The sequence below is a fragment of the Erythrolamprus reginae genome, chromosome 1 (assembly GCF_031021105.1).
Source record: "Erythrolamprus reginae isolate rEryReg1 chromosome 1, rEryReg1.hap1, whole genome shotgun sequence".
NCBI classification, from domain to species: Eukaryota; Metazoa; Chordata; class Lepidosauria; order Squamata; family Dipsadidae; genus Erythrolamprus; species Erythrolamprus reginae.
Window position 1 is genome coordinate 19,172,681 of NC_091950.1, and position 24,776 is coordinate 19,197,456.

At 43.4% G+C, this 24,776-nt stretch overlaps 1 protein-coding gene and 1 long non-coding RNA gene across 2 annotated transcripts in view; one reads left to right on the forward strand and one right to left on the reverse strand.

The window, feature by feature from the left end:
* Nucleotides 1–13,438, forward strand: part of NCAN (neurocan) — a 134,679-nt gene extending 121,241 nt beyond the window's left edge. The window contains exons 12-14 of the mRNA XM_070746268.1: nucleotides 464–608; nucleotides 9,349–9,531; nucleotides 12,981–13,438. Coding sequence (XP_070602369.1) covers nucleotides 464–608; nucleotides 9,349–9,531; nucleotides 12,981–13,132 — 480 coding nt within the window. The 3' untranslated portion in view covers nucleotides 13,133–13,438. The remainder of the gene's footprint in view (nucleotides 1–463; nucleotides 609–9,348; nucleotides 9,532–12,980) is intronic.
* On the reverse strand, nucleotides 421–9,591 carry LOC139164298 (uncharacterized). Its single transcript, XR_011558599.1, has 3 exons — nucleotides 9,438–9,591; nucleotides 3,963–4,197; nucleotides 421–591 (listed from the first exon to the last, which is right to left on the reverse strand). It is a non-coding gene; the product is annotated as an uncharacterized lncRNA (long non-coding RNA).
* Nucleotides 13,439–24,776: the final 11,338 nt, after the last annotated feature.

The following is a 24,776-nucleotide window of genomic DNA, read 5'->3' on the forward strand; positions in this document are numbered from 1 at the left end:
AATTATACACATTCAACCGCATTTACTGCAATAGGAAAAACATACCCAGAGCCCAGAAGGAAAAAAAGAAAAAAATTCAAAATTTTTCTACTACTTCTGCATGCCTGACTGTACCCCTAGGAGGCCATCACTGGTGTCCAGCGAAGTCCAAGCAGCAAATTATAAAAGCAGCAGTGTGCCAATGTTATGCAAGCTCCACTCCTTTTGTGCATGCATGATCTAGATCAGGGATGTCCAATCTTGACCACTTTAAGACTTGCGGACTTCAACTCCCAGAATTCCCCGGTCAGCTGATGAAATGGATGGCTGGGGAATTCTGGGAGTTGAAGTCCGCAAGTCTTAAAGTGGTCAAGATTGGACATCCCTGATCCAGGAAAAAAAAATATTAAAAGGAAGAGGCAACGAATGTGCAACCTTGGGAACTATATTTTTAATTTCCGTGTTGTTCTTTGTTGTTTACTAGCAATACGAGAATTGGCGTGAAAACCAGCCCGATAATTTCTTTGCCGGTGGCGAGGATTGCGTGGTGTTGGTGTCCCACGAGACTGGGAAGTGGAACGATGTCCCGTGTAACTACAAACTCCCGTACGTCTGCAAAAAAGATACAGGTAAATTACCTTGTACATCAGCAAAAAAAAAAGAGATACAGATATACATCAGGTGGGTGTGGCCACTCCTGTTGCTCCCAATGTGTTGCGCAGCATTATTATTATTATTATTATTATTATTATTATTATTATTATTATTATTATTATTTAGATTTGTATGCCGCCCCTCTCTGTAGACTCGGGGCGGCTCACAGCAACAATAAAAACAATGTATAACAAATCTAATAATTAAAAGTCACCAAAAACCCCTTATTAAAAAACAAAGCATACACACAAACATACCATACAGGGGGAGATGTCTCAATTCCCCCATGCCTGACGGCAGAGGTGGGTTTTAAGGAGTTTACAAAAGGCAAGGAGGGTGGGGGCAGTTCTAATCTCTGGGGGGAGCTGGTTCTCAATCTGTATAATCTGGAGGACAGAGGAAACAGGGGGGACATGATCGAAACATTTAAATATGTCAAAGGGTTAAATAAGGTCCAGGAGGGATATAGAAACATAGAAGACTGATGGCAGAACTAGACCTCCTGGTCCATCTAGTCTGCCCTTATACTATTTCCTGTATTTTATCTTACAATGGATATATGTTTATCCCAGGCATGTTTAAATTCACTTACTGTGGATTTACCAACCACGTCTGCTGGAAGTTTGTTCCAAGGATCTACTACTCTTTCAGTAAAATAATATTTTCTCACGTTGCTTTTGATCTTTCCCCCAACTAACTTCAGATTGTGTCCCCTTGTTCTTGTGTTCACTTTCCTATTAAAAACACTTCCCTCCTGAACCTTATTTAACCCTTTAACATATTTAAATGTTTCGATCATGTCCCCCCCTTTCCCTTCTGTCCTCCAGACTATACAGATTGAGTTCATTAAGTCTTTCCTGATACGTTTTATGCTTAAGACCTTCCACCCATTTTTGTAGTCTGTCTTTGGACCCCTTCAATTTTATCAATATCTTTTTGTAGGTGAGGTCTCCAGAACTGAACACAGTATTCCAAATGGGGTCTCACCAGTGCTCTATACAGCGAGATCACAATCTCCCTCTTCCTGCTTGTTATACCTCTAGCTATGCAGCCAAGCAACCTACTTGCTTTTCCTATTGCCCAACCACACTGCTCACCCATTTTGAAACTTTCGGAAATCACGACCCCTAAATCCTTCTTTTCTGAAGTTTTTGTTAACACAGAACTGCCACAGAACAAGACAAATTCCTTGTGTGTCCAATCACACTTGGCCACACTTTCCCTCAGCCCAAAACTCCACACCACAACAACACAAGAGCACACAACAGATTTAAACTTAATATTAACCTCTCCAAACTTGACTATAAAAAATACAACTCCAGTAACCAAGTTCTCGAAGCATGGAACTCATTACCGGACTCCATAGTGTCATCCCTAAACCCCCAACATTTTACCCTTAGATTATCCACAGTTGACCTCTCCAGATTCCTAAGAGGTCAGTACAAGTGCACTAGAGTGCCTTCCGTCCCCTGTCCTATTGCTCTCCAATATCTCCTATTCCTTTCTTCTATTCCTATATCTCTTCTTCTATTCTTTCATTTGTATGTTTTATTCCTATATCTTCTCTTCTATTCTTTCTTAGATATATTTTACTATGAGTATATCCTCTATAACCTTCATTATGTATTTTACTATGTGTATACCCACTAAAACCCTCATTGTGTGATGGACAAAATCAATCAATCAATAACATAAATAAATAAACGCAAATGTTCATTGCACGTATCCAGCCCAGGAACCCACAGTTTGAGGACCCCTGATTTAGTGCAAAATAAGAAAAAAATGCTAATAATTTTTCTGCAGACCACCAAACTTTTCTTGCGGACCACCGATGGTCTATGCATGGACCCCTAGTTGGTGACTGCTGCTTTAGTAGGAAGGAAATGTAACACAAAACCCCAAGAATTAGTTGAAATGAGTTGAGGTTTTTTTATATACCGTACTTAATCTGTACTTAACAGCTTCTTTAAAAAGAAAGGTGGGGGGAGGTAACTACAGCTGTGATTTTTCTCACCACAGAGTTTTTTCCCCCCAAAAAACCTGTGGTGTTCTTACTCAGGGGTCCTAATTTCTCTGTTTTCCAGCTGGTGGAGGCAGGAATGAAATGAGCCTCTTTGGGGCCGTTTTTCTCCCACTTATGTTAATTTGCCTTTGAAATTCTCCCATTAAAACTGATAAGACCCTCCAAGTTGCTTGTTGGAAAAGTCACATTAACCTCCAGCTGTTTCTGACAGGTTTGAGAAACGGGGTCTTCCATTGCCAGGGCTAAAGATATATTAGCTCTGATAAAAGTTGCTAATTAAGTATAGAAATCCCCTTTTCCTGTGTACCTGAAGTATGGGACTATAACTTCATCCCCAAATGAGCCCTTTGCAGTGGTTAGATATACTTACCTTTCCCTATCGGTTTGGAAGTGGGCAATTTTCACCCTTTGTGCATCTGGGTTTTTTTAAAAAAAGAAAATGGCGGTGTTGGGGGAGGGTAAGCAGAGCCTTATGCTGCCACCACGACTAGTTCTCGAAACCACTGGTGGCCGCCACTACCAATACACCCAAACTGGGCCGAAGCAGTAGCATTTCACTCCAGGCCCTTTGGCTTCAGTTGGATTTATAAAAGGCCCTGAAACAGTGATGGCGAATGTTTATTTGGTTCACGTGCCAAAAGTGTGTATGTGCGTGCATGTGCTAACACATGTGCACATGCCCACACCCATTTCCTCCTCCCACACATGCACACATGCCCTCACTGCCCCTGTACTTGCGCACAATCTCCCCTCCCCGTGAATGCACAAAGGCCTCACTGAAGCCTGGGATGGTGAAAAAACGGGCAAAAGGCAAACTGGAAGTTCAGAAAAACGGACTTCTGGTTTCCCCGTTGGACTGTTTTCTGCACTCCAGGACTTCAGGAAGCTTCCGTAGTGCAAAAAACAGCACAATGGAGAAACCGGAAGTCCATTTTCTGAACTTCCGATTTGCTTGTTGTGGTGTTTTTAGCACTCCGGGCCTTCAGGAAGCTTCCCTGAAAGCTCCAGAGTTCAAAAAACAGTACTACGGGCAAACTGGAAGTCCATTTTTACAAACTTCTGGTTTCCTCATTGGGTGGTTTTTTGCACTCCAGGACTTCAGAAAAGCTTCCCTGAAGCCTCCGGAAGGCAAAACAGCCTTCCCCAAGGTCAGAAATCAGCTGGCTGGTGCGCTCATACGCGCTGCAGCTGACACAGGGCAACACCTTGTGCACCTTCTGATATGGCTCCACATGCCCCCTGTGGTACACGTGCCATAGGTTCGCCATCACGGTCCTAGAACATCTGAAGATAAAAAATAAATTACCTCAGGAGAAAGAAATTCCCTTCAGAATTCAGATTGTTTCTTCCTTTAAAGCCAGATTTGTACAAGTTGCAGTTCCCGCTCCTGCATCTCTTACTGTGATAAAACACAGATTGTAAACCTTCTGAGGCAGAGATTCATTCAACTTGTTCCCTTATTGTATTTTGTAAAGCAGATCAATTCAGATTTGAATCAGCATCCTTAAATGCAGAAATATCCACAGAGAGTCTGCTTAAACCTAGGAGGAAAGTAGTGAAGGGAAAAATCAAATCCAGCATCTCTGGTGACTCACAGGGACATTTAATATTATTATTATTATTATTATTATTATTATTATTATTATTATTATTATTATTATTAATTGGATTTGTATGCCGCCCCTCTCCGTAGACTCGGGGCGGCTAACAACAATGATAAAAACAGCATGTGACAATCATAGTTCCCTCTAAGCTGAGCAGTGAGCAATCACTCACTTAAAAATCATCATCAACTCAGAGTTTTCCAAACCTGCCCAGAAGCCGAGAGGGAAAGAGTGAGAGGGAAGGAGAGAGAGAGGAAGAGAGGAAGAGAGAGAAACAGATAGAAAAAAGAGAGGAAGGAAAAGAGAAAGAAAAAGAATGGGAGTAAGGAAGAGAGAAAGAAACTCAAAATCTAGTTTGAAACTAGCTCAACTATTTAAGTGGCATTTTGATATTGATAGAGTTGCCCTATTATGAGCTCACTGTTATAGACACATAGTATAGTATTTTATTTTGAAATTCTCTGAGGCAAAACAGGGTGGGTTATTTGTTTGTTTGTTTGTTTGTTTGTTTGTTTTGTTTGTTTGTTTGTTTGTTTATTTTTTATTTATTTATTTATTTATTATTTCTGTGCCGCCCAGTCCCGAAGGGACTGCCACTCAGACACTATACTTTTCCGCCCACCCCCCCCAAAAAATGAGAGGGAACACTGGTGACAATCCAATAATAAAACAACTAAAAACCCTTATTATAAAACCAAACATACACACAAACATACCATGCATAACTTGTAATGGCCTAGGCGGAAGGAATATCTCAACTCCCCCATGCCTGGCGGTATAAATGAGTCTTGAGTAGTTTACGAAAGACAGGGAGGGTGGGGGCAATTCTAATCTCCGGGGGCAGTTGGTTACAGAGGGCCAGAGCCGCCACAGAGAAGGCTCTTCCCCTGGGGCCCGCCAAACGACATTGTTTAGTCGACGGGACCCGGAGAAGGCCAACTCTGTGGGACTTTATTGGTCGCTGGGATTCATGCGGTAGAAGGCGGTTCCGGAGGTAATCTGGTCCAATGCCATGTAGGGCTTTAAAGGTCATGACCAACACTTTGAATTGTGACCGGAAACTGATCAGCAGCCAATGCATTTGTTTTAGATTTGTTTTCGCTGGAATAGTTTTTATTATTGTTGTGAGCCGCCCCGAGTCTTCGGAGAGGGGTGGCATACAAATCTAATAAATTGAATTGAATTGAATCGAATTTCAATGTCATTTGTTTGGGCCACAGTTTGAACATGTGGGGTCCTCCTTGGTGCCCCCTGAGCTTGGCTGTTTTCATGCAGACATTTCATTATCCAACTCAGTAATAGCATCAGTGCAGAGTCATCCTCATTTAAAGGTTGCTGGCTTAATTCAAAATTATGACAGGCTCAACAAATGTTAAAGGTAGTCCCTGACTATGACTTCAATTGCGCCCAAAATTCCTGTTGCTAAGTGAGATATTTATTGTTTCGATTTCGATTTGTTAAATGATTTCTTCTCCCCCAATTTTATCTTAAGATGGATCTATGTTTATCCCAGGCATGTTTAAATTCAGTTGCTGTGGATTTACCAGCCACGTCTGCTGGACGTTTGTTCCAAGCATCTACTACTCTTTCAGTAAAATAATATTTTCTCACATTGCTTCTGATCTTTCCCCCAACTAATCTCAGATTGTGCCCCCTAGTTCTTGTGTTCACTTTCCTATTAAAAACACTTCCCTCCTGAACCTTATTTAACCCTTTGACATATTTAAATGTTTCGATCATGCCCCCCCTTTTCCTTCTGTCCTCCAGACTATACAGATTGAGTTCATTAAGGCTTTCCCGATACGTTTTATGCTTAAGACCTTCCACCCTTTTTGTAGCCCGTCTTTGGACCCGTTCAATTTTGTCAATATCTTTTTGTAGGTGAGGTCTCCAGAACTGAACACAGTATTCCAAATGTGGTCTCTATATAGCAGGATCACAATCTCCCACTTCCTGCTTATTATACCTCTGGCTATGCATCCAAGCATCCTACTTGCTTTTCCTACCGCCCAACCACACTGCTCACCCATTTTGAGACCTACATGTAGTAGTAAAAGTTTTGGTAGCCCTTCCCTGCATCAGCCTCAAAGGAGAAGGCCGTGCCTCCGTTCGAAAAGACTTCCAAAATACATGAGGCATATAAACTCTGATCATGTTTGCTCGTTGCTGTAGAACTTTGTCTCTCTATGCCTTTCTTTTTTTAAAAAAATTTTTTTATTGTTTTTCATTAGACATACAAAGACGAACAACATTCAACATTCAAGGAGCTACCATTGCTCCGCTTATCATAGAAGTCTAAGTAATACAAAAAAAAAGTCTAAATATAATCAGATCAATTCAGAAATATAACACTCACACTCTATATTCTTATTAAATTTAACTCTATTGTTTGTAGTTTATGATTTGTATAACTTTGGTTAATTTTGCTATCTATAAATTATAAAATACTTAAACTCACAATACTATGTAAAAAAGTAATACTTAATATTAGTAACATTATAAAAAATACTCTGTGTTTTTATTATTTTTAAACTATTACGTTCTGTCTATTACTATCATGTTGTTTAATTAATTAATTAATATTCACTTATTTGATATGACTAAAAATATTCTTCCATCTAAACATACAATTAACTTTCTAGTTGATAAATTCAAATCATTATAAGTTCTTACTTATATAATTTTACCACTATTTTTAAGATTCCACTATTTATATACTTTATCCCATACAGTGGTACCTCATCTTACGAACGCCTCTTCTAACGAACTTTTCAAGATACGAACCCAGTGTTTAAGATTTTTTTGCCTCTTCTCCCAAACTATTTTCACCTTACGAACCCAAGCAGCTGCTGCTGGGATGAAGGGGTTTCCTTTTTTCCCTTTTTTGAAGAAAGAAAAGGGAGGGGCGGCTTGGAGGAGGAAAGATTTTGCAGAGAACAACGTGCTTGCAAAGGCACTGAAAGGGTGTCTTTTTAAGAAAGAAAAGGGAAGGGCGGCTTGGAGGAGGAAAGATTTTGCAGAAAACAAGGTGCTTGCAAAGGCACTGAAAGGGTGTCTTTTGAAGAAAGAAAAGGGAGGGGCGGCTTGGAGGAGGAAAGATTTTGCAGAGAACAACGTGCTTGCAAAGGCACTGAAACGGTGTCTTTTGAAGAAAGAAAAGGGAGGGGCGCCCCATTTACCTTTCTTCCTTCCCACTCACCCTTTAGCCTAGCCTTGCTTCTTCCACCCGCCCCCTTTAGCTGCTCCTTCCTGCCCTCTGTTTGCCTCCCTTCTAAAGTTTGGGATTTTCCTGAAGGATTTGCACGCATTATTTGCTTTTACATTGATTCCTATGGGAAACATTGTTTCATCTTACGAACTTTTCACCTTACGAACCTCCTCCTGGAACCAATTAAGTTCGTATGATGAGGTACCACTGTATTTTATAAAATTCTGTTTCAGCTTGGTTATTCAAGCGTTTTGTCATCATGTCTAGTTCTGCACATTCTATAATTTTTTTAAATACTTCTACATCTCTCTATGCCTTTCAAGAGCACATAATCAGCTGAAGAGTGAACAATCAGACCTCCCGAGTCACTAAAAAGGAATTGTTATTACAGCCACGGACTTCGGGGAAGTAATCATGTTACCTGAGCGAGCAGGGAGGTAACCAGCGAGCGAGTTGCGTGACTCTCCGCTTATTGAAGTTATAAGCAGCAAATAGCTCGCTCGGCGCAGTAAAGCGCTCGCTCAAAGGTTAAATAGAGCTTTTGCAGAATGATTGCCTTACGACACCCACGGATGCTGAGGGGATTTAAATTGGGATTCCTAGCAAATAGGGTGAAAATGTCCCCGGGGGGAAAAAATAGAAATTGCCTTGGGCTGGAAACCATAATCCCCCAAAATTGAAAGTGGGGGAGGGAGAAATAAGAAGGAGGAGGCGTTTTTGAAATCAATCCACAGCTGTTGCAAATGTTTTCTCTGCCTTCCCATCTACAACTTATATTTATTGTTTATTTATGTATTAATTGGATTGCTATGCCGCCCCTCTCCAAGGACTCGGGGCGGCTCATAACATGTCAAAAAGAATATACCATATATGTATCTAAAAATCCAATTAATATAACTAATCCGCACGAATCCCAGCGACCGGTTAGGTCCCACAGAGTTGGCCTTCTCTGGGTCCCATCGACTAAACAATGTCGTTTGGCGGGACCCAGGAGAAGAGCCTTCTCTGTGGCGGCCCCGACCCTCTGGAACCAGCTCCCCCCGGAGATTAGAACTGCCCCCACCCTCCTTGCCTTTCGTAAAGTTCTTAAGACCCATCTCTGCCGTCAGGCATGGGGGAACTGAGACATCTCCCCCGGACCTATACAGTTTATACATGGTATGTTGGTGTGTATGTTTGCTTTTAATAATAGGGTTTTTAGCGTTTTTTAAATTATTAGATTTGTTCTTACATTGTTCTTGTTATTGTTGTAAGCCGCCCCGAGTCTACGGAGAGGGGCGGCATACAAATCTAATAATAATAATAATAATAATAATAATGATGATGATGATGAGCTTTTTAAAAACTCTAATAAGATTTAAAATCATTCATTACCATTCACACAGCAAAACATACTACACTTGTCGGCTAGGGGGCTACGGTTTAATGGCCCCAAGCCTGGCAGCATAAATAGGTCTTTTAGTTTTTATGGAAGGCGAGGAGGGTGGGGGCAGTGTGAATCTCCGGGGGGAGTTGATTCCAGAGGGCCAGGGCCACCACAGAGAAGGCTCTTCCCCTGGGTCCTGCCAAATGACATTGTCTAGTTCAGTGTTTCCCAACCTTGGCAACTAGAAAATATTTGGACTTCAATTCCCAAAATTCCTCAGCCAGCATTCGCTGGCTGTGGAATTCTGGGAGTTGAAGTCCAAATATCTTCAAGTTGCCAAGGTTGGGAAACCCTGGTCTAGTGGACGGGATCTGGAGAAGGCCAAATCCGTGGGACCTCACCGGATGCTGGGACTCATGCGGCAGAAGGCGGTCCCGGAGATAATCTGGTCCAATGCCATGTAGGGCTTTAAAGTTCATAACCAACACTTGTCTTGTCTATATGATCTTTGCAGTGCTATGCGGGCCGCCCCCTCTGGTGGAAAACGCTTCTCCCATCGGAAAGAAGAAGGAGAGGTACAGCGTGCACGCGACCGTCCGATACCAGTGTGCCGAAGGCTTCCTCCAAAGACATTTGCCCACCATCAAATGTCACGTCAACGGCCTGTGGGAGAACCCCAAAGTCCTCTGCACGAAACGTGAGTTCCTGCCGATGTCGCTTTTCAGGGACCGAGGGTGGAAGCGGATTGGCTAGGAGGCTGCGGGATCCGTGCTCCCTTCCGCTTCCTCTCTCCCTCCGGGCTGGGCAGGGCTTCGGGTGGGTCTGGGGAAGGAAGCCTGGGAAAGGGTTCACGGTGCCTTTTGCACTGGGCTAAGAACCAGCACCTCCCAGGGTCGGACTGGGAGAGCTCTTTTGCTCCCTGGGGTTAAAAAAAAATAGGGTAGGTGGGATTTGGGTGGGGGGAAGGATGGGAGAAAGGCACCAGAGTATGTGGATGCAGGGAGAAAAATTCGGGAAAAGTACGTCTTCCGGGTAAACCAGCTCAATTCTTGCTTTAAAAAAATAAACATGTTGCTGTATGTTATCTTCCTTCCTCCTTCCCTTCCTTCCTCACTCACTTTTTTCTTTTTATTCCTTTGTTCCTCCCTCCATCCCTCCATCCCTCCCTCCCACTTCTTTTTTATTCTTCCTTTCTTCCTCCCACCTCTTTCTTCTTTTTTATCCTCCCTCCCTCCCTTTCTTCTTTTTATCCTCCCTTCCTTCCTTACTCACTTTTTTCTTTTTACCCCTTTGTTCCTCCATCCATCCCTCCCTCCCACTTCTATTTTATCCTTCCTTTCTTCCTTCCATCCTTTCCTATTTTTCTCCTTTCTTCCTCCCTCCTTCCCTTTCTTTTTATCCTCCCTTCCTTCCTTCCTTACTCACTTTTTTCTTTTTTATCCCTTCATTCCTCCTTCCTTCCCTCCCTTCCACTTCTTTTTTATCCTCCCTCCCTCCCTTTCTTCTTTTTATCCTTCCTTCCTTCCTACCTCACTCACTTTTTTCTTTTTTACCCCTTTGTTCCTCCCTCCTTCCCTCCCTCCCTCCCACTTCTTTTTTATTCTTCATTTCTTCCTCCCTCCTCTTTCTTCTTTTTATTCTTCCTCCCTCCCTTCCTCCCTCCTTCCCTTTTCTTCTTTTTATCCTTCCTTCCCTCCTTCCTTCCTCCCTTCCTTTTTCTTTTTATCCTTCCTTCCCTCCTTCTTTCCTATCTTACTCACTCACCTACCCTTGTTTCTTTTTTATCCCTTCGTTCCTCCCTCCCTCCCTCCTTCCCTTTTCTTCTTTTTATCCTGCCTTCCTCCCTTCCTCTTTTTCTTTTTATCCTGCCTTCCTTCCCTCCTTCCTTCCTATCTTACTCACTCACCTACCCTTGTTTCTTTTTTATCCCTTCGTTCCCCCCTCCCTCCCACTTTTTTATCCTTCCTTTCTTCCTCCCTCCTTTTTATCTCTTCTTCTTCCCTTCTTTTTGTCATTCTTTCTTTCCTTCCCTCCTTCTTCCCTCCCCCCTGCCCTGCCCCGCCCTCTCCATTTCCTGCTGCAATACTCATAGGATTTCCTTATGGTCTCCCATTCTCAAGGTGTGACCAAGTCTGACTTACCTTCAAGATCAGCCAAGGGGTACCTGAGTGCCCACACCTAGGTCAGGAAGGAAAATATTTGGGGGGAGAGGGGTGGCATTGGGAGAAATATAGGAGGATCAATGAATATGTGGTGTAGATCAGTGAGTTTCTTATTTATTTGATTTATATTCCACTTTTGCTTCTACAACTGCAATTGGTGCCCATAAGGTTTCTGCCTCCTCTTCCCACTACAACAGTCCTGTGGGGTGGGACAGTCTAGGAAAAAAGGACTGGCCCAAAGTCACTCAGGTGACTTTCCTGCCAAGGGAGAGAAGAGAATCTACTGGTTTCTAGTCCAGCAGTTTTGCCCTTCTGCCAAACTGGCTCTTGATGCGTAATGTTGGTGCAGGCAAATATCTTTTGGAAACGTTTAGTACAGACAGTCCTCGTTTAGAAACCCCAATTTGCACCTACAGCTCAGTCCTTAAATGAAATTTCAGGAGGGAACCGTACATTAAAAAATACATTCGTTGTGAATCATAAAATACAACACTTAGTGACAGCCATAGGATACTAAATAAGCAATAAAATCTTACTGGGAAATTAAATAAAACAATATAAATTGTAAATATATGAGCAACAAGGTTTTTTATTCATTCATTCATCTTGTATTATTTACAAGATATACAATATCTCCATAATATTACACAGAAGTGAAAGGAGAGATATGATCGAAACATTTAAATATGTTAAAGGATTAAATAAGGTTCAGGAGATAAGTGTTTTCAATAGGAAAGTGAACACAAGAACAAGGGGGCCCAATCTGAGGTTAGTTGGGGGAAAGATCAGAAGCAACGTGAGAAAATATTATTTTACTGAAAGAGCAGTAGATGCTTGGAACAAGCTTCTAGCAGACGTGGTTGGTAAATCCACAGTAACTGAATTTAAACATGCCTGGGATAAACACAGATCCATCCTAAGATATAAAATACAGGAAATAGTATAAGGGCAGACTGGATGGACCATGAGGTCTTTTTCTGCAGTCAACCTTCTACCTTTCTATGTTTCTATGAAATGGTTGCTAAGCGAAACCACAATTATGTTTAGGATCGTACTTCAACTTTTTGTGACTTTAAAGCCCTGCCAAGGCCATAAATGCAAGGATTGGTTGCAAAGTTACTTACCGTATTTTTCAGAGTATATGACGCACCTTAGTTTGGGGGGAGGAAATTAAGGGAAAAGAATCTGCTTATCAGAATACAACTTAGTAATAGAGTTGTTGAAGTGCGGAACTCATTTCCGGACTCTGTAGTATCATCCCCTAACCCCCAACATTTTACCCTTAGACTGTCCACGGCTGACCTCTCCAGATTCCTAAGAGGTCAGGAAGGGGCGTGCATAAGTGCACTTGTGTGCCTTCCGACCCCTGTCCTATTGTCTCTCCTATATCCCATATATCTTCTCTTCTATCCCTATATCATTCTTCTATTCTCTCATTTATTATTTTATCCTATACTCTCTATCCAATTCTTTCTCTAATTCTATTTCCTCGAAGGTGTCCTCTATTACCTTCATTGTCTATTATTGTGTATTGGACAAAATAAATAAATAAAATAAATAAATAAATACATTATTTTATCCCCTGGTTAGGGCTGAAAAAAACCTTTTTCGGAGGGAGTAGGAATGGAAACAAACCTGCAAAGACTTAGGGCTGGGAAGAAGACTTATTTGGAGGGAGTAGTAATGAAAAAAAATCTTGCAAGCTGGGAAGATTATTAGCGCCTCGTTAAGGCTGAAAAAATAGCTTTGAAAAAGCTACATTCGGAATATAAGAGGCACCCAAAATTTCAGCCTCTTTTGGGGTGGGGAAAGGGTGCGTCTTACACTCTGAAAAATATGGTATTTCATCACCTTGGTAGTTGCAAATGATTGCAGATGTTCAATGAGGACTGGGGCAGTGCTACTCCTTGTTGCATTTACCGCCCAGTCTGGGCTGAGCGACTAACGCCTCCCTCTTTCCTGGCTGTTGATTCCTTGTAGCCAGACGGTCCCACAGAACCCGGCGGCACCATCGTCACCACCGCCAGCGCCGGCAGCACCACCATCGCAAATCCCGCAAGGACCGGAGGAAACACCAAAAGCAGCGTCCGAAGCTGGACTGGGCAGAGGATGGCAGCAACTACTTTTAACCTCTGACCCCCCCGATGGAAGCACAAGCTTTGACCCCACCCCCAGCCCTCCCCTTCCCATACCTCCAACCCCTTCCTCCCCCTACACCCAACCCCCCATCTTCCTCCCGACCATCCAGGATGTGACGGGGTTTCCATATGTGACGGGAATGGCCGATCGCCCTTTTCTTCCCCTTCTCGCTTCCCTCCTCCCCAGGGCTTGCTGCAGAATGGCACAGTCATGTGCAGCGCACGCCCACTAGGCATTCGTGCAGATATGCTGAAAACCTGGCACTTGAAAAATAATAATAAATTGATTCTGGTCAGGTCAAAATGTTCCTCAAGCCTCCCCGCCCACCCCAGCAAAAATTGGGAAGATTTCTGAAAATCAGCTCTCGTTTTGTTTTTTTTAAAAAAAGTTGTAAAAGCTCATTTTGCTTGCAAAGATCTTTCGGAAAATGGGGACGCAAAGTTCAGAGGGGCAATTAATTGGTCAGTGATTGGAGAAAAGTTGGTTGATTCTGCTTCCGTCTTCTTAGGCCCCAAGCCGCTCCCTCTACCTGGCATTAGAACTGAGATGTTAGATCCTTGCTGGAATGAAGGACTGCAATCTTGTAGTAAGTAAAGGTTCTTTATTGAACAGGAGGTAACAGTTTACAGAACTAAACAAGACAAACATGGCCGTGCCTGGCAGCTATATGTATACCGGGCTGCCAGGCTGAGCCAACCAATCACCTTGCAGTATTTTCCCGCCCAAGGAATATGGGGCGGGTACAAGGCCTAACTGTCCTCTGGACACAACAAGAACCTTCTATATTTTTGCAAAATTCAGCATCATTTTAGAAGAGAGACATTTTTCTCAGCACTAGGTTGCCTCTGCCGAAGGTTTAGGTGCCCCACCAGCATAGGCCTGATCAGGTGATGGGAATTGTAGTCCAAACTCTCTGGAAGCAGCTGAATTTGAACCTAGCTGGTTTGAGATGTTTTCTTTGCAGTCAGTTGCCTCTTGTTGCTACTTAGCCAGCTTCTGAAAGGGTTTATCCAAGGGGAAAAGGCCAGGAGGATTCTGTTGAGTGGCTCGACTCTTCCAGGGAGGGATAGCATCGGTCATTCCCAGTTTTAAGGAAATCTGACCTGGGAATACGGCTAGCTGGGGAATTCTGGGAGTTGGCGTCCACAAGTCCTAAAGTTGCCAAGTTTGGAGACTCCTGGTGGGTGGGAATGGCCTTGGCCGACAGGAGGGAGATAATCAGCAGGGGTGGGTTCTTCTTCCCCTCCCTACCGGTTTGCATCGTATCGGAAGTGCGCGCAAATGACCCTCGGCGCACAGGCAGAGGGTTCTTTGCAAGCTACTGCAAGCGGTGACCAGAGAACTGGTTTGGGACAGGCAGGGGTTCCACTTACCAGCCCTGGGATTGTTGCATGTGTGCGTGTGTCTGGCGGGCGCACATGTGCCCATCGGCATGAGATTTGGCTTCTGTGCATGCGCAGCAAATGAAATCTCGCATGATGACATTCACGTGTGAGAGATTTTGCCACTTTTCGGCAATTTCTTGGATCCTACGCATGTGCAGAAGCAAAATCCCGTGTGCGAGAACCTCCTTGTGTGAGATTTCATTTGCTGCCCATGCGCAGAAGCCAAATCTTGTGCATGCACCGGGGGTGCAGAGATGTGTGTGCATCTCAATTTCCACCGCCAGCGCTACCAGTGCACTCCCAATGGTGAGCATGGGTGCGCGTGTGTTGGTGTGAGGTTCGGATTCCTGTGCAGGAAGTCAAATCTCACACGAGGATGCTCACATGCATGAGATTTTGTTGATTTTCGCCAATTCCTTTGCTTTTGCACATGTGCGGAAGCCAAAAACAACCTCACGCAACATCTGGCGTCCTGCGCATAGTGCAGAAGTCAAATCTCATGCTGACGTGCATGCACAGCCAGCACGGTCAACTGGAGCCGCGCACGCAACTCCATTTTTCCTACTGGAATGGCACTCTTGCTACCATTCTGGTAGCGGCCCATCACTGGAGGATGGCGAAGGAGCATAGCTACCCGTTTCCCAACCTTGGCAGCTTTACGATTCATTGATTTCAGCTTGGCTGGTTGCTGAGGAATTCTGGGAATTGGAGTCCATACATCTTAAAATGGCTAAGGTTGACAAGCACTGCTCCAAGGCATCTTGAATTTCCCACCAGTTCTTACATAGCGCAATCTTGGGCTACTGGTTTAAAGATTTAAACAGATGCTTCCCAGCCCAGCAGCTACATTTACATTCATAGGAAATCTGAGCCTAGAGCACAATGTTAAAACAGGCCGTGAAGATGTCAGGTCCAGCGATGCTTTCCCAACTCTCCTCAATTCTCCTTTTGCTTAAATTTTGCTGGTGTTAGGAATTCTGTATTTTTCTTATTCTTAGGACTAGCATATCTAGGTTGCAACACTCAAGCAACCCACTAGATGGCAGCAATGGGCTTGACTTTGCTGCCATCTGATGGCCATGAAGGATGTGGCAACCCATGTAAAATACTAATCCTGGTTGTTTGCTCTCTTCGCCCCCTTGATCTAAATTTATTTTTCATTCAAACATAATTTAAATTAACTGACTAAAAGTCCCAAAGCATTTAATAATCACCCTTTTGCTCACATTAAAAAATGACTTGGTAACATTTGTCTGCGGCTGGATGCAACTTTGAAAGGCAAACTGAATATTCCCAGAGTAAAGCAATGGAAGGCAAAATAATATTTGCTCCTTAAATGAGGAATGGGAGACTTTCAATCCAGAGGGTTCAAATCTGCAGAGAAGTCTGTGATCAAAGCCCTGCCTCTTTTTACATGACTGTTTAATGCAAAGGGTGGGTTTTAAAAGTCCAAATACTCGTTAAATACATTAAAAAATATCTTTCCTCTACTTCACGGAAATTCGTTTTTCACGGGGGGTCTTGGAACACCCACCCTTTGCATTAAACAGTCATTCTATAATGTTTCTCGGCTGGAACTACATGTGATATCCTACCAGTTTCTTTAATAGAGTACAGTAGCACTGTAGAGGAATTTTATGGATTTTTTAATGGATTTAAAATTTTCAATGGATTTAAGCCCACTTTGAAAACCCATGAAGTAGCGAATCCGCAAAAGATAAAACGCGAAGTAGCGAGGGATTACTGTATTATCATTGTGCTTATCAGCAGCCTCCATACTGCCATTCGGGGTTCATTAAAAGTCAAAGAGGAAAGTTTAGGGACAGGATGGAGGGGTGGGTGGGATTGTATGGGGGGCTTGTCAGGATGGATTAAAAGTTCGTTTCATTTCTTTACCTTTTTAAAATGGCTCCTAATGTTTCAATTCTCGGCTGTCTTTGGCTGAGATACCCTTGCAAGTTTGAGGGAATAAATGTTTATGAATATTCTCAATCATCCAGGTTGTCCCAAAGCTATTTTTCCAGAAGGTTAGCTGGACATTCTTGGGTTTTTTTTCCCTTCAAAAACTTTTTTTCTTCTGTTTCTAATCCAAGATGCTTCTTGGATGAAAAGCAAAATGTTTTCACAGGGGAAAAAAAACACCAAGAAAGTCCAGTTTCGGCTGTGGCGAGGGGGGCATTTGCCCAGGTTCGCCTGGTGTACCAGTTGCGGCCCTATCTGGACAGGGAGTCATTGCTCACAGTCGCTCATGCCCTCATCACCTCAAGGTTCGATTACTGCAACGCTCTCTACATGGGGCTGCCTTTGAAAAGTGTTCAGAAACTTCAGATCGTGCAGAATGCGGCCGCGAGAGCCATTGTGGAACTTCCTAGATTCGCCCACGTTTCTGCAACACTCCGTGGCCTATACTGGCTGCCGATCGGTTTCCGGTCACAACTCAAAGTGTTGGTAATGACCTTTAAAGCCCTACATGGCATTGGGCCAGAATACATCCGGAACCTCCTTCTACCGCATAAATCCCAGCGGCCGATAAGGTCCCACAGAGTTGGCCTTCTCCGGGTCCCGTCGACCAAACAATGTCGTTTGGTGGGCCCCAGGGGAAGAGCCTTCTCTGTGGCAGCCCCGGCCCTCTGGAATCAACTCCCCCAAGAGATTAGAACGGCCCCCACCCTCCTTGTCTTTCTCAAACTACTCAAGACCCACCTTTGTCACCAGGCATGGGGGAGTTAAGATATTTCTTCCCCAAGGCCATTACAAGTTATGCATGGTGTGTTTGTGTGTATGTCTGGTTTTTATAATTAGGGTTTTTAGCTGTTTTATTAAATTGGATTGTTACATGCTGTTTTTACCATTGTTGTTAGCCGCCCCGAGTCTACGGAGAGGGGCGGCATACAAATCCAATAAATAAATAAATATAAATAAATAAATTTTGGAAAAGCACCTTTTGGTTGAGGAAACAAGCTGTAACAGGGCAGGAAAAAAATGATATTTAACCCCTGGTCTCTTGCTGTGGATTTCCAGCAGGTTTGCAGAGCGATAAAAGCAGAAAACCAACCTTGCTATTGATGCAGCGAGTGGGAAGGAACTTGGAGGTCATCTAGTCCAACCCTGAGCCTCCTCCAAGCAAAATTCAAGGAGATGGCCTTCCTTCACTGTTTTCCACTGAAAGAACGTCCCCCAGCCCCAGAAAAAAAAAGGATGCCTCTAATCAAAAGACTTGCAATTTGGAATCTCCCTCCTAACAAAACGATGGAAATGATTATTGCCCCAGGCTGCAGCTGTAGCTTTTAGACCCACCTGAAATGTCCCCATTTTTGGGTTGGCAAGGTGGCTGGAGGGCAAAATGCATGTCTTAAATTATGATGATGATGATGATTATTATTATTATTTATTAGATTTGTATGCCGCCCCTCTCCGTAGACTCGGGGCGGCTCACAACAATAACAAAGACAATGTAAGAACAAATCTTATAATTTAAAAAACACTAAAAAACCCATTATTAGAAGCAAGCATACACACAAACATACCATGTATAAATTGTATAGGTCCGGGGGAGATGTCTCAGTTCCCCCATGCCTGATGGCAGAGATGGGTCTTAAGAACTTTACGAAAGGCAAGGAGGGTGGGGGCAGTTCTGATCTCCGGGGGGAGCTGGTTCCAGAGGGTCGGGGCCGCCAGAGAGAAGGCTCTTCTCCTGGGTCCCGCCAAACGACATTGTTTAGTCGACGGGACCCGGAGAAGGCCAACTCTGTGGGACCTAACCGGTCGCTGGGATTTGTGCGGCAGAAGGCGGTCCCGGAGATATTCTGGTCCGATGCCATGAAGGGCTTTATAGGTCATAACCAACACTTTGAATTGTGACCGGAAATTGATCGGCAACCAATGCAGACTGCGGAGTGTTGGTGTAACATGGGCATACCTTGGGAAGCCCATTGATGCAAAGGCCTAAGGAATTCATTTTGTCCCCTCCCTCATTGGCAGAAGTGGCTTGCTAAGTGGAACGGTGACATGTGCTCACCCCCTTGGCTCTGAGTGCTAGCGGAGTCCAGCGCAATTATGCTACTGCACCTGGGCAGGTAGCAGAATTGCACTAGCACTCAGAGCCACAGGGGCGAGCACACATCACTGTTCCACCTTAGCAGCCCACCTCTGCTCACTGGATATCATTTTTGGAGAATGGCACTGCCCATGTGGCATTTTTAGAGTATACATGGTGTGCTTGTATGAATGAGTGGTTCTTTAAATTGGGGTTTTTTAGATTATTTTTAATATTAGATTTGTTTACATTGTCTTTTTACACTGTTGTTAGCCGCCCCGAGTCTTCGGAGAGGGGCGGCATACAAATCTAATTAATTAATTAAAATCTGTGGCCCTGCAATCGTCAGCCACCTATTGCTCCAACATCTACAAAGCTAATTTGGTTTGGGGGGCGGGGAAAGCATTCTCCAAAGTCCTTTGGATCAGATACTCCTGCGGGCAAAACCTAAGCCAGCCTTTTCATCGTTCCTCCTAGGGATCCAGCATCACCACTACATCTGTGATTCGTTGAAATAACTTTGCATCTCTCTGATCAAAAAAACAAAAAAAAGGGAAAGAGGTGTTTGTAAAGGATATCAGATAAATGAAAGAGAGGAAGAAGATCAGGTTTCTGGGTGAACATCCAGAGCTTTTCCATCCCTGGACAAGTGTTCAAGAATTCCCCCCCCCCCCTACAAAATAGGAATGAATTTTTTTCAGTGTTTGTGATATTTTCCTCCCCACCACCCAATATCTTGGCTATTCAGGGCACTTCCTGATCATCAAGGACAGTTCCAGCTGTCTTCGGTTTAATTCTCTTCTGGGATCTTGGCCAAATTCTTTGGGGCAAAATGAAATTGGATTCTGCTCTCCCCGCAGGTTGCTGCGAAAGGGAGGATATCTATAAAAGCTTTTGGCAGCTTAAATTTCCACCCGCTCCTCCGTAAAGATATAAGCCACCAGTAAAATACCAGAGAGAAGAATTTGTGCACGATTTCAATACAAGGCAGATTGCACCCAAACTGAGGCTAAAGCAATGTGATCCAACACCACTGCAAGAATATGTTTGAAGAACTTCAAAATTGTGTGGGGCCAGAGGTGCATTTTCAAGAGGCAATTGGACTTTCAGGTTTTTTTCTTTTAAGACGAGGAGTATAAATCCTTCCATTACTCATCCGTCATCCAGTTACAGCTGCCTCTTTTGGGTAAGAAGCAAATCGTCTTCTAAAAAATTTGGAATACAGTGTTCCCTCGATTTTCACGGGGGATGCGTTCCGAGACCGCCCACGAAAGTCGAATTTCCGTGAAGTAGAGATGCGGAAGTAAATACACCATTTTTGGCTATGGACAGTGTCACAAGCCTTCCCTTAACACTTTAAACCCCTAAATTACCATTTCCCATTCCCTTAACAACCATTTACTCACCATTATTACTGGTACTCACCATTGAATAAGACACTTAGTGATCCTGATATTTATAAACATAATTATTAATTAACAATAATTATTTTTTTTGTTATTTATTTGCAAAAATTATTAGTTTGGCGATGATGTATGACGTCATCGGGTGGGGAAAACCATGGTATAGGGGGGGGAAAAGTATTTTTTAATTAATATTTTTTGAAAAACCGTGGTATAGGCTATTCGCGAAGTTCGAACCTGCGAAAATCGAGGGAACACTGTACTGTGTTCAGTTCTGGAGACCTCACCTACAAAAAGATATTGACAAAATGGAACGGGTCCAAAGACGGGCTACAAAAATGGTGGAAGGTCTTAAATATAAAACTTATCAGGAAAGACGTCATGAATTCCATCTGTATAGTCTGGAGGACAGAAGGAAAAGGGAGGGACATGATCGAAACTTTTAAATATGTTAAAGGGTTAAATAAGGTTCAGGAGGGAAGTGTTTTTAATAGGAAAGTGGACACAAGAACAAGGGGGCGTGTTCTGAGGTTAGCTGGAAAGATTAGAAGTAACGTGAGAAAATATTATTTTACTGAAAATGTAGTAGATGTTTGGAACAAACTTCCAGAAGACGTGGTCGGTAAATCCACAGTAACTGAATTTAAACATGCCGGGAATAAACATATATCCATCCTAAGATAAAATACAAGAAATGGTATAAGGGCAGACTAGATGGACCAGGAGGTCTTATTCTGCCGTCAATCTTCTATGTTTCTATCTTCCTAATTACCCCTAGAAAATCCAGTTGCCTCTTGAAAAAAGCACCTTTGATTTTTAAAAAAAGGAAAGTTTTAAAAGTTTGGCTTAAAAGGTATAATCTGGATGACTGAGAATTTCCATAGCTAAAATTGTGCTATGTTTGGCCTCCAAAAGGGTGGGAGACTTGTGGAAAGTTAACGTTCCTGAAAATAAAAGTGCTAAAGGGAAGTTGTCTTTAATAGGAAAGTGAACACAAGAACAAGGGGATACAATCTGAGGTTAGTTGGGGGAAAGATCAGAAGCAACGTGAGAAAATATGATTTGACTGAAAGAGTAGTAGATGCTTGGAACAAACTTCCAGCAGACGTGGTTGGTAAATCCACAGCAGCTGAATTTAAACATGCCTGGGATGAACATATATGCATCCTAAGATAAAATACAAGAAATAGTATATAAGGGCAGACTAGATGGACCATGAGGTCTTTTTCTGCCGTCAACCTTCTATGTTTCTATGTTTCTAAATTCCTCCTCCGCTGTATTCCAGAGATGGGCTCATATTTTACACGAAAGTGAAGCTATTTAAAATTAAAAAGTGCACAATGTTTTTATGGGCACCCCGTCTGGAAGTTTCCTTTGCCACAAATTATACTAGCACAAGATAAGATTTTTCCAAGAGGAGTGCAGATGGTTTTCAACTTAACAACCACAACTGGGACTGCAGCTTCCATCACCTGGAAATACAGTCGTTCAGTGAGCCAGACTCATTTATACGTCATTGTATGCCGTGGTTGTTAAACGAATCACCATAGTTGTCGTTAAGCAAACCCAGCTCATGGACTACTTGTTGAAAGCCCCCTGGGAAATTCGCAAAGCACAGTCACATCTACGCCGAGACTATTGTTAAAAACATGGCAGTTGCCAAGCTCCCAAATTCTGATCACGTGATTGTAGGATGGTCTGGTGGTTGTAAGTGTGAGGACTGGTTGTAAGTCGCTTTTTTTCAGTGTAACTTAATTTAGTCATTAAATGGTTTGTAGGTGTAGAACTAGGACTTTCTGTACTCCTTGTATCCAGCTATATTGATTTCAGTGGGACTTCGAAGGCAGTGGTTCTCAACCTGGGGATTGGGACCCCTTTGAGGGTCAAACGACCGTTTCACAGGGGTCACCAAAGACCATGAAAAAAGACAAATTTCCCACAGTGGGAGGAACTAAAGCTTCTATTCTGACCCCTTGGGACATATTTTTACAATCCGACCAATCAGGCGTTTACAGTGGGGGTGTCCCTCTAACCTTCCTGCCAATCAGCTTAAAGCTCTGTTGGGAGAATTGGCGCTTGACTTATGGTTGGGGGTCACCACAACATGAGGAACTGTTTTAAGAGGTCGCGGCATTAGAAAGGTTGAGAACCACTGTTTTAAGGCAAGGCCTAAAGCAGAAGTGGGGAGTGATGGACCTTTAATAATAATAATAATAATAATAATAATAATAATTTATTAGATTTGTATGCCGCCCATCTCCGAAGACTTCAACTCCCAGAATTCCCTATGCTGGCTCAAGAATTCTGGGAATTGATGTCCACAAATCATAAAAGGGCCATCATTCCCCACCCTTGGCCTAAAAAATTAATGTAAAAGATCATTGGTGGCAGCTGCTGGGAAGAAGGGGTCAAAATGGTGGCTACACATGGTTATGCCCTGAAGCCATTTCTGCCATCTTAATTTTTCTGACCACAGGGATGCCCTTGGAAGGGAGAACAAGAGGAAATCTTTTTATTTGTCTCAGTAATTTTTTTCCCAGTCCCCTCATTGAAAAAAGCAGAGTTCTTAAAGCGGTGGACTTGTTTTGGTTGGTGGCTTTCAAAAAACAGACTGTACAACAGTGATAGCGAATCTTTTTTGGGGTGTGCCAAAAGAGCGGGGATGAGCACTATCCCGCATGCGCGAGTGCCCACACCCATAATTCAATACCTGGAGAGGGGCAAAACAGCTTCCCCGCACCCTGGAGGCCCTCTGGAGGCTGGAAACGGCCTGTTTCCCAACTTCTGGTGGCCCAGTAGGTTTATGTTTCGCCCTCTCCAGGCTCCAAAGGCTTCCCTGGAGCGAGGGGAGGGTAAAAACGCCTTCCCCCATCCCCTTGGAAGCTCTCTGGGAGCCAAAAACGCCTTTCCAGAGCTTCCATGTGAGTCAAAAATCAGCTGGCCGGCGCACACATGCACATTGGAGCTGAGCTAGGGCAACGGCTCGCATGCCAGCAAATATGACTCCATGTGCCCCCTGTGGCACTCGTACCATAGGTCACTATCACTGCCTTAGAATTACTGAGTGGTCATCCTGGAGGACCTGTTTTCCACCCCTGGCAGAAGGCTAGACTAGTTGACCCAACAATATTAGAAAGAGGAACAGCCCAGGAACGGGTGATGGGAAATCGAATCCCATCCCCTCAAATGATCTTGCCGAAAGCTTCTGGTGGGTTGTTTTCTATTCCTGAGGTCATCTGCGCAACCCAGAAAGCATCTGTGCCAGCCACATCCTTTTCTGCAAATGCAATCGCTTATGAAATGTTTTTTTCCGCCTGCACATCAAAATACATCACATCTGAAGCTGGGTTCGACTCGTGGGTGTGCGTACAAGTGTGGATGTGTTTGTATGTGTGGATGCGGGACATGCAGACACAAAAGTGTGCGTATGGTGTGTGCCGTCGGCATCTTTCCAACTTCTGCTGTTTCAAGTGTCCAGTCCTCCTATGTATGTAACCCCTCCCTCCTGCCCCTTGGGTGGTTCCCCCCTCCCCAAAAAGGGGGGGAAGTGGGGGGAGAGAAAACAAGGCTCCTTGCGGTTTCTGTACTGCTGGACATTTTAATAAATTTTTTTAACAGTTCCTAAGACCGCCGTCTGCTTTCTTCCATCGTCATCCTCGCTATCTCTTCCAGAAGATTTGAATCCGGGTTAAAAGCGGTGGTTGTGTGAATCGTGCACATAAGCTGGATTTCCTGCAGAAAAGTGTCAGGGTCGTGGACTTAAAACATATAGGACCCTATCCGTCTGCCAGACACAGCTGGCAACGAAACCCGTTTTACCCACCAATGTCCCTTTTAAAGTGTAATAAATGACAAAGAATGAGAAAACAGCAATGCAGCCTGTAAATCATTTTTACGTGGAATTTGAATTAGGGTGACCAATGCAAACGTTACTTGGCATAATGCAGTCCCAGGGATTGGGAGAAGTGAAATGAAATTTTATAATTTTATAATAAGGGTTTTTTAGTTGTTTATATTAATTGGATTGTTCGTGTTGTTTTACCACTGTTGTTAGCCGCCCCGAGTCTGTGGAGAGGGGCGGCATACAAATCCAATAAATAATAATAATAATAAAATTCAAAAGATTGATTAGCAAAAAACTTGGGGAAAATCCATTGAGCTCAAAAATTGATTGATGGGCGGGGAGGGGAAGAATCTGAAATCTACTGAAATCCTCTTTCATAATAATAATAATAACAACAACAGAGTTTGAAGGGACCTTGGAGGTCTTCTAGTCCAACCCCTACACTACTTCAGACAGATGGTTATCTGTTCTGCCGGGCTCTCTGGTAGATTCAAGGGTACAAATTTCAGACACACACACGTTTGAAAATTCAAAACAATGTTCTTTATCCCAAAATTCAAAATAAACTAAGCACTCTTTATGTATTGCAAAGAGCACTCGTCCCAAAACAACCAGGTAGTCTGTACAATTTCCCTTAAGCAGTCATTAAGTACTTAGCTAGCAGCTGTGAAGAAACTTCATACCCCTTCTTCTTCCAACGAAGTGAGACACACACACACACACGTTGCTCTGCTTTGTTTTCAAAGGCGTGAAAAATCAACAAACTCCAGAAACCAGCAACACTGGATTCCTGACGAACTGCAATCAGATACTCTTCCACAACGGCCAAACCCACACGCTGCTATTTATAGCAGCAGCCCTAATTACTGGAGCCCCACCCAAACACAGGTGGCCGCTCTTATCTCCTGTAATATGTCCTTACTTGGTCTCTTCTATGCATAATTCTGCGCTTGCGTGGATCCAAAACGTCTTC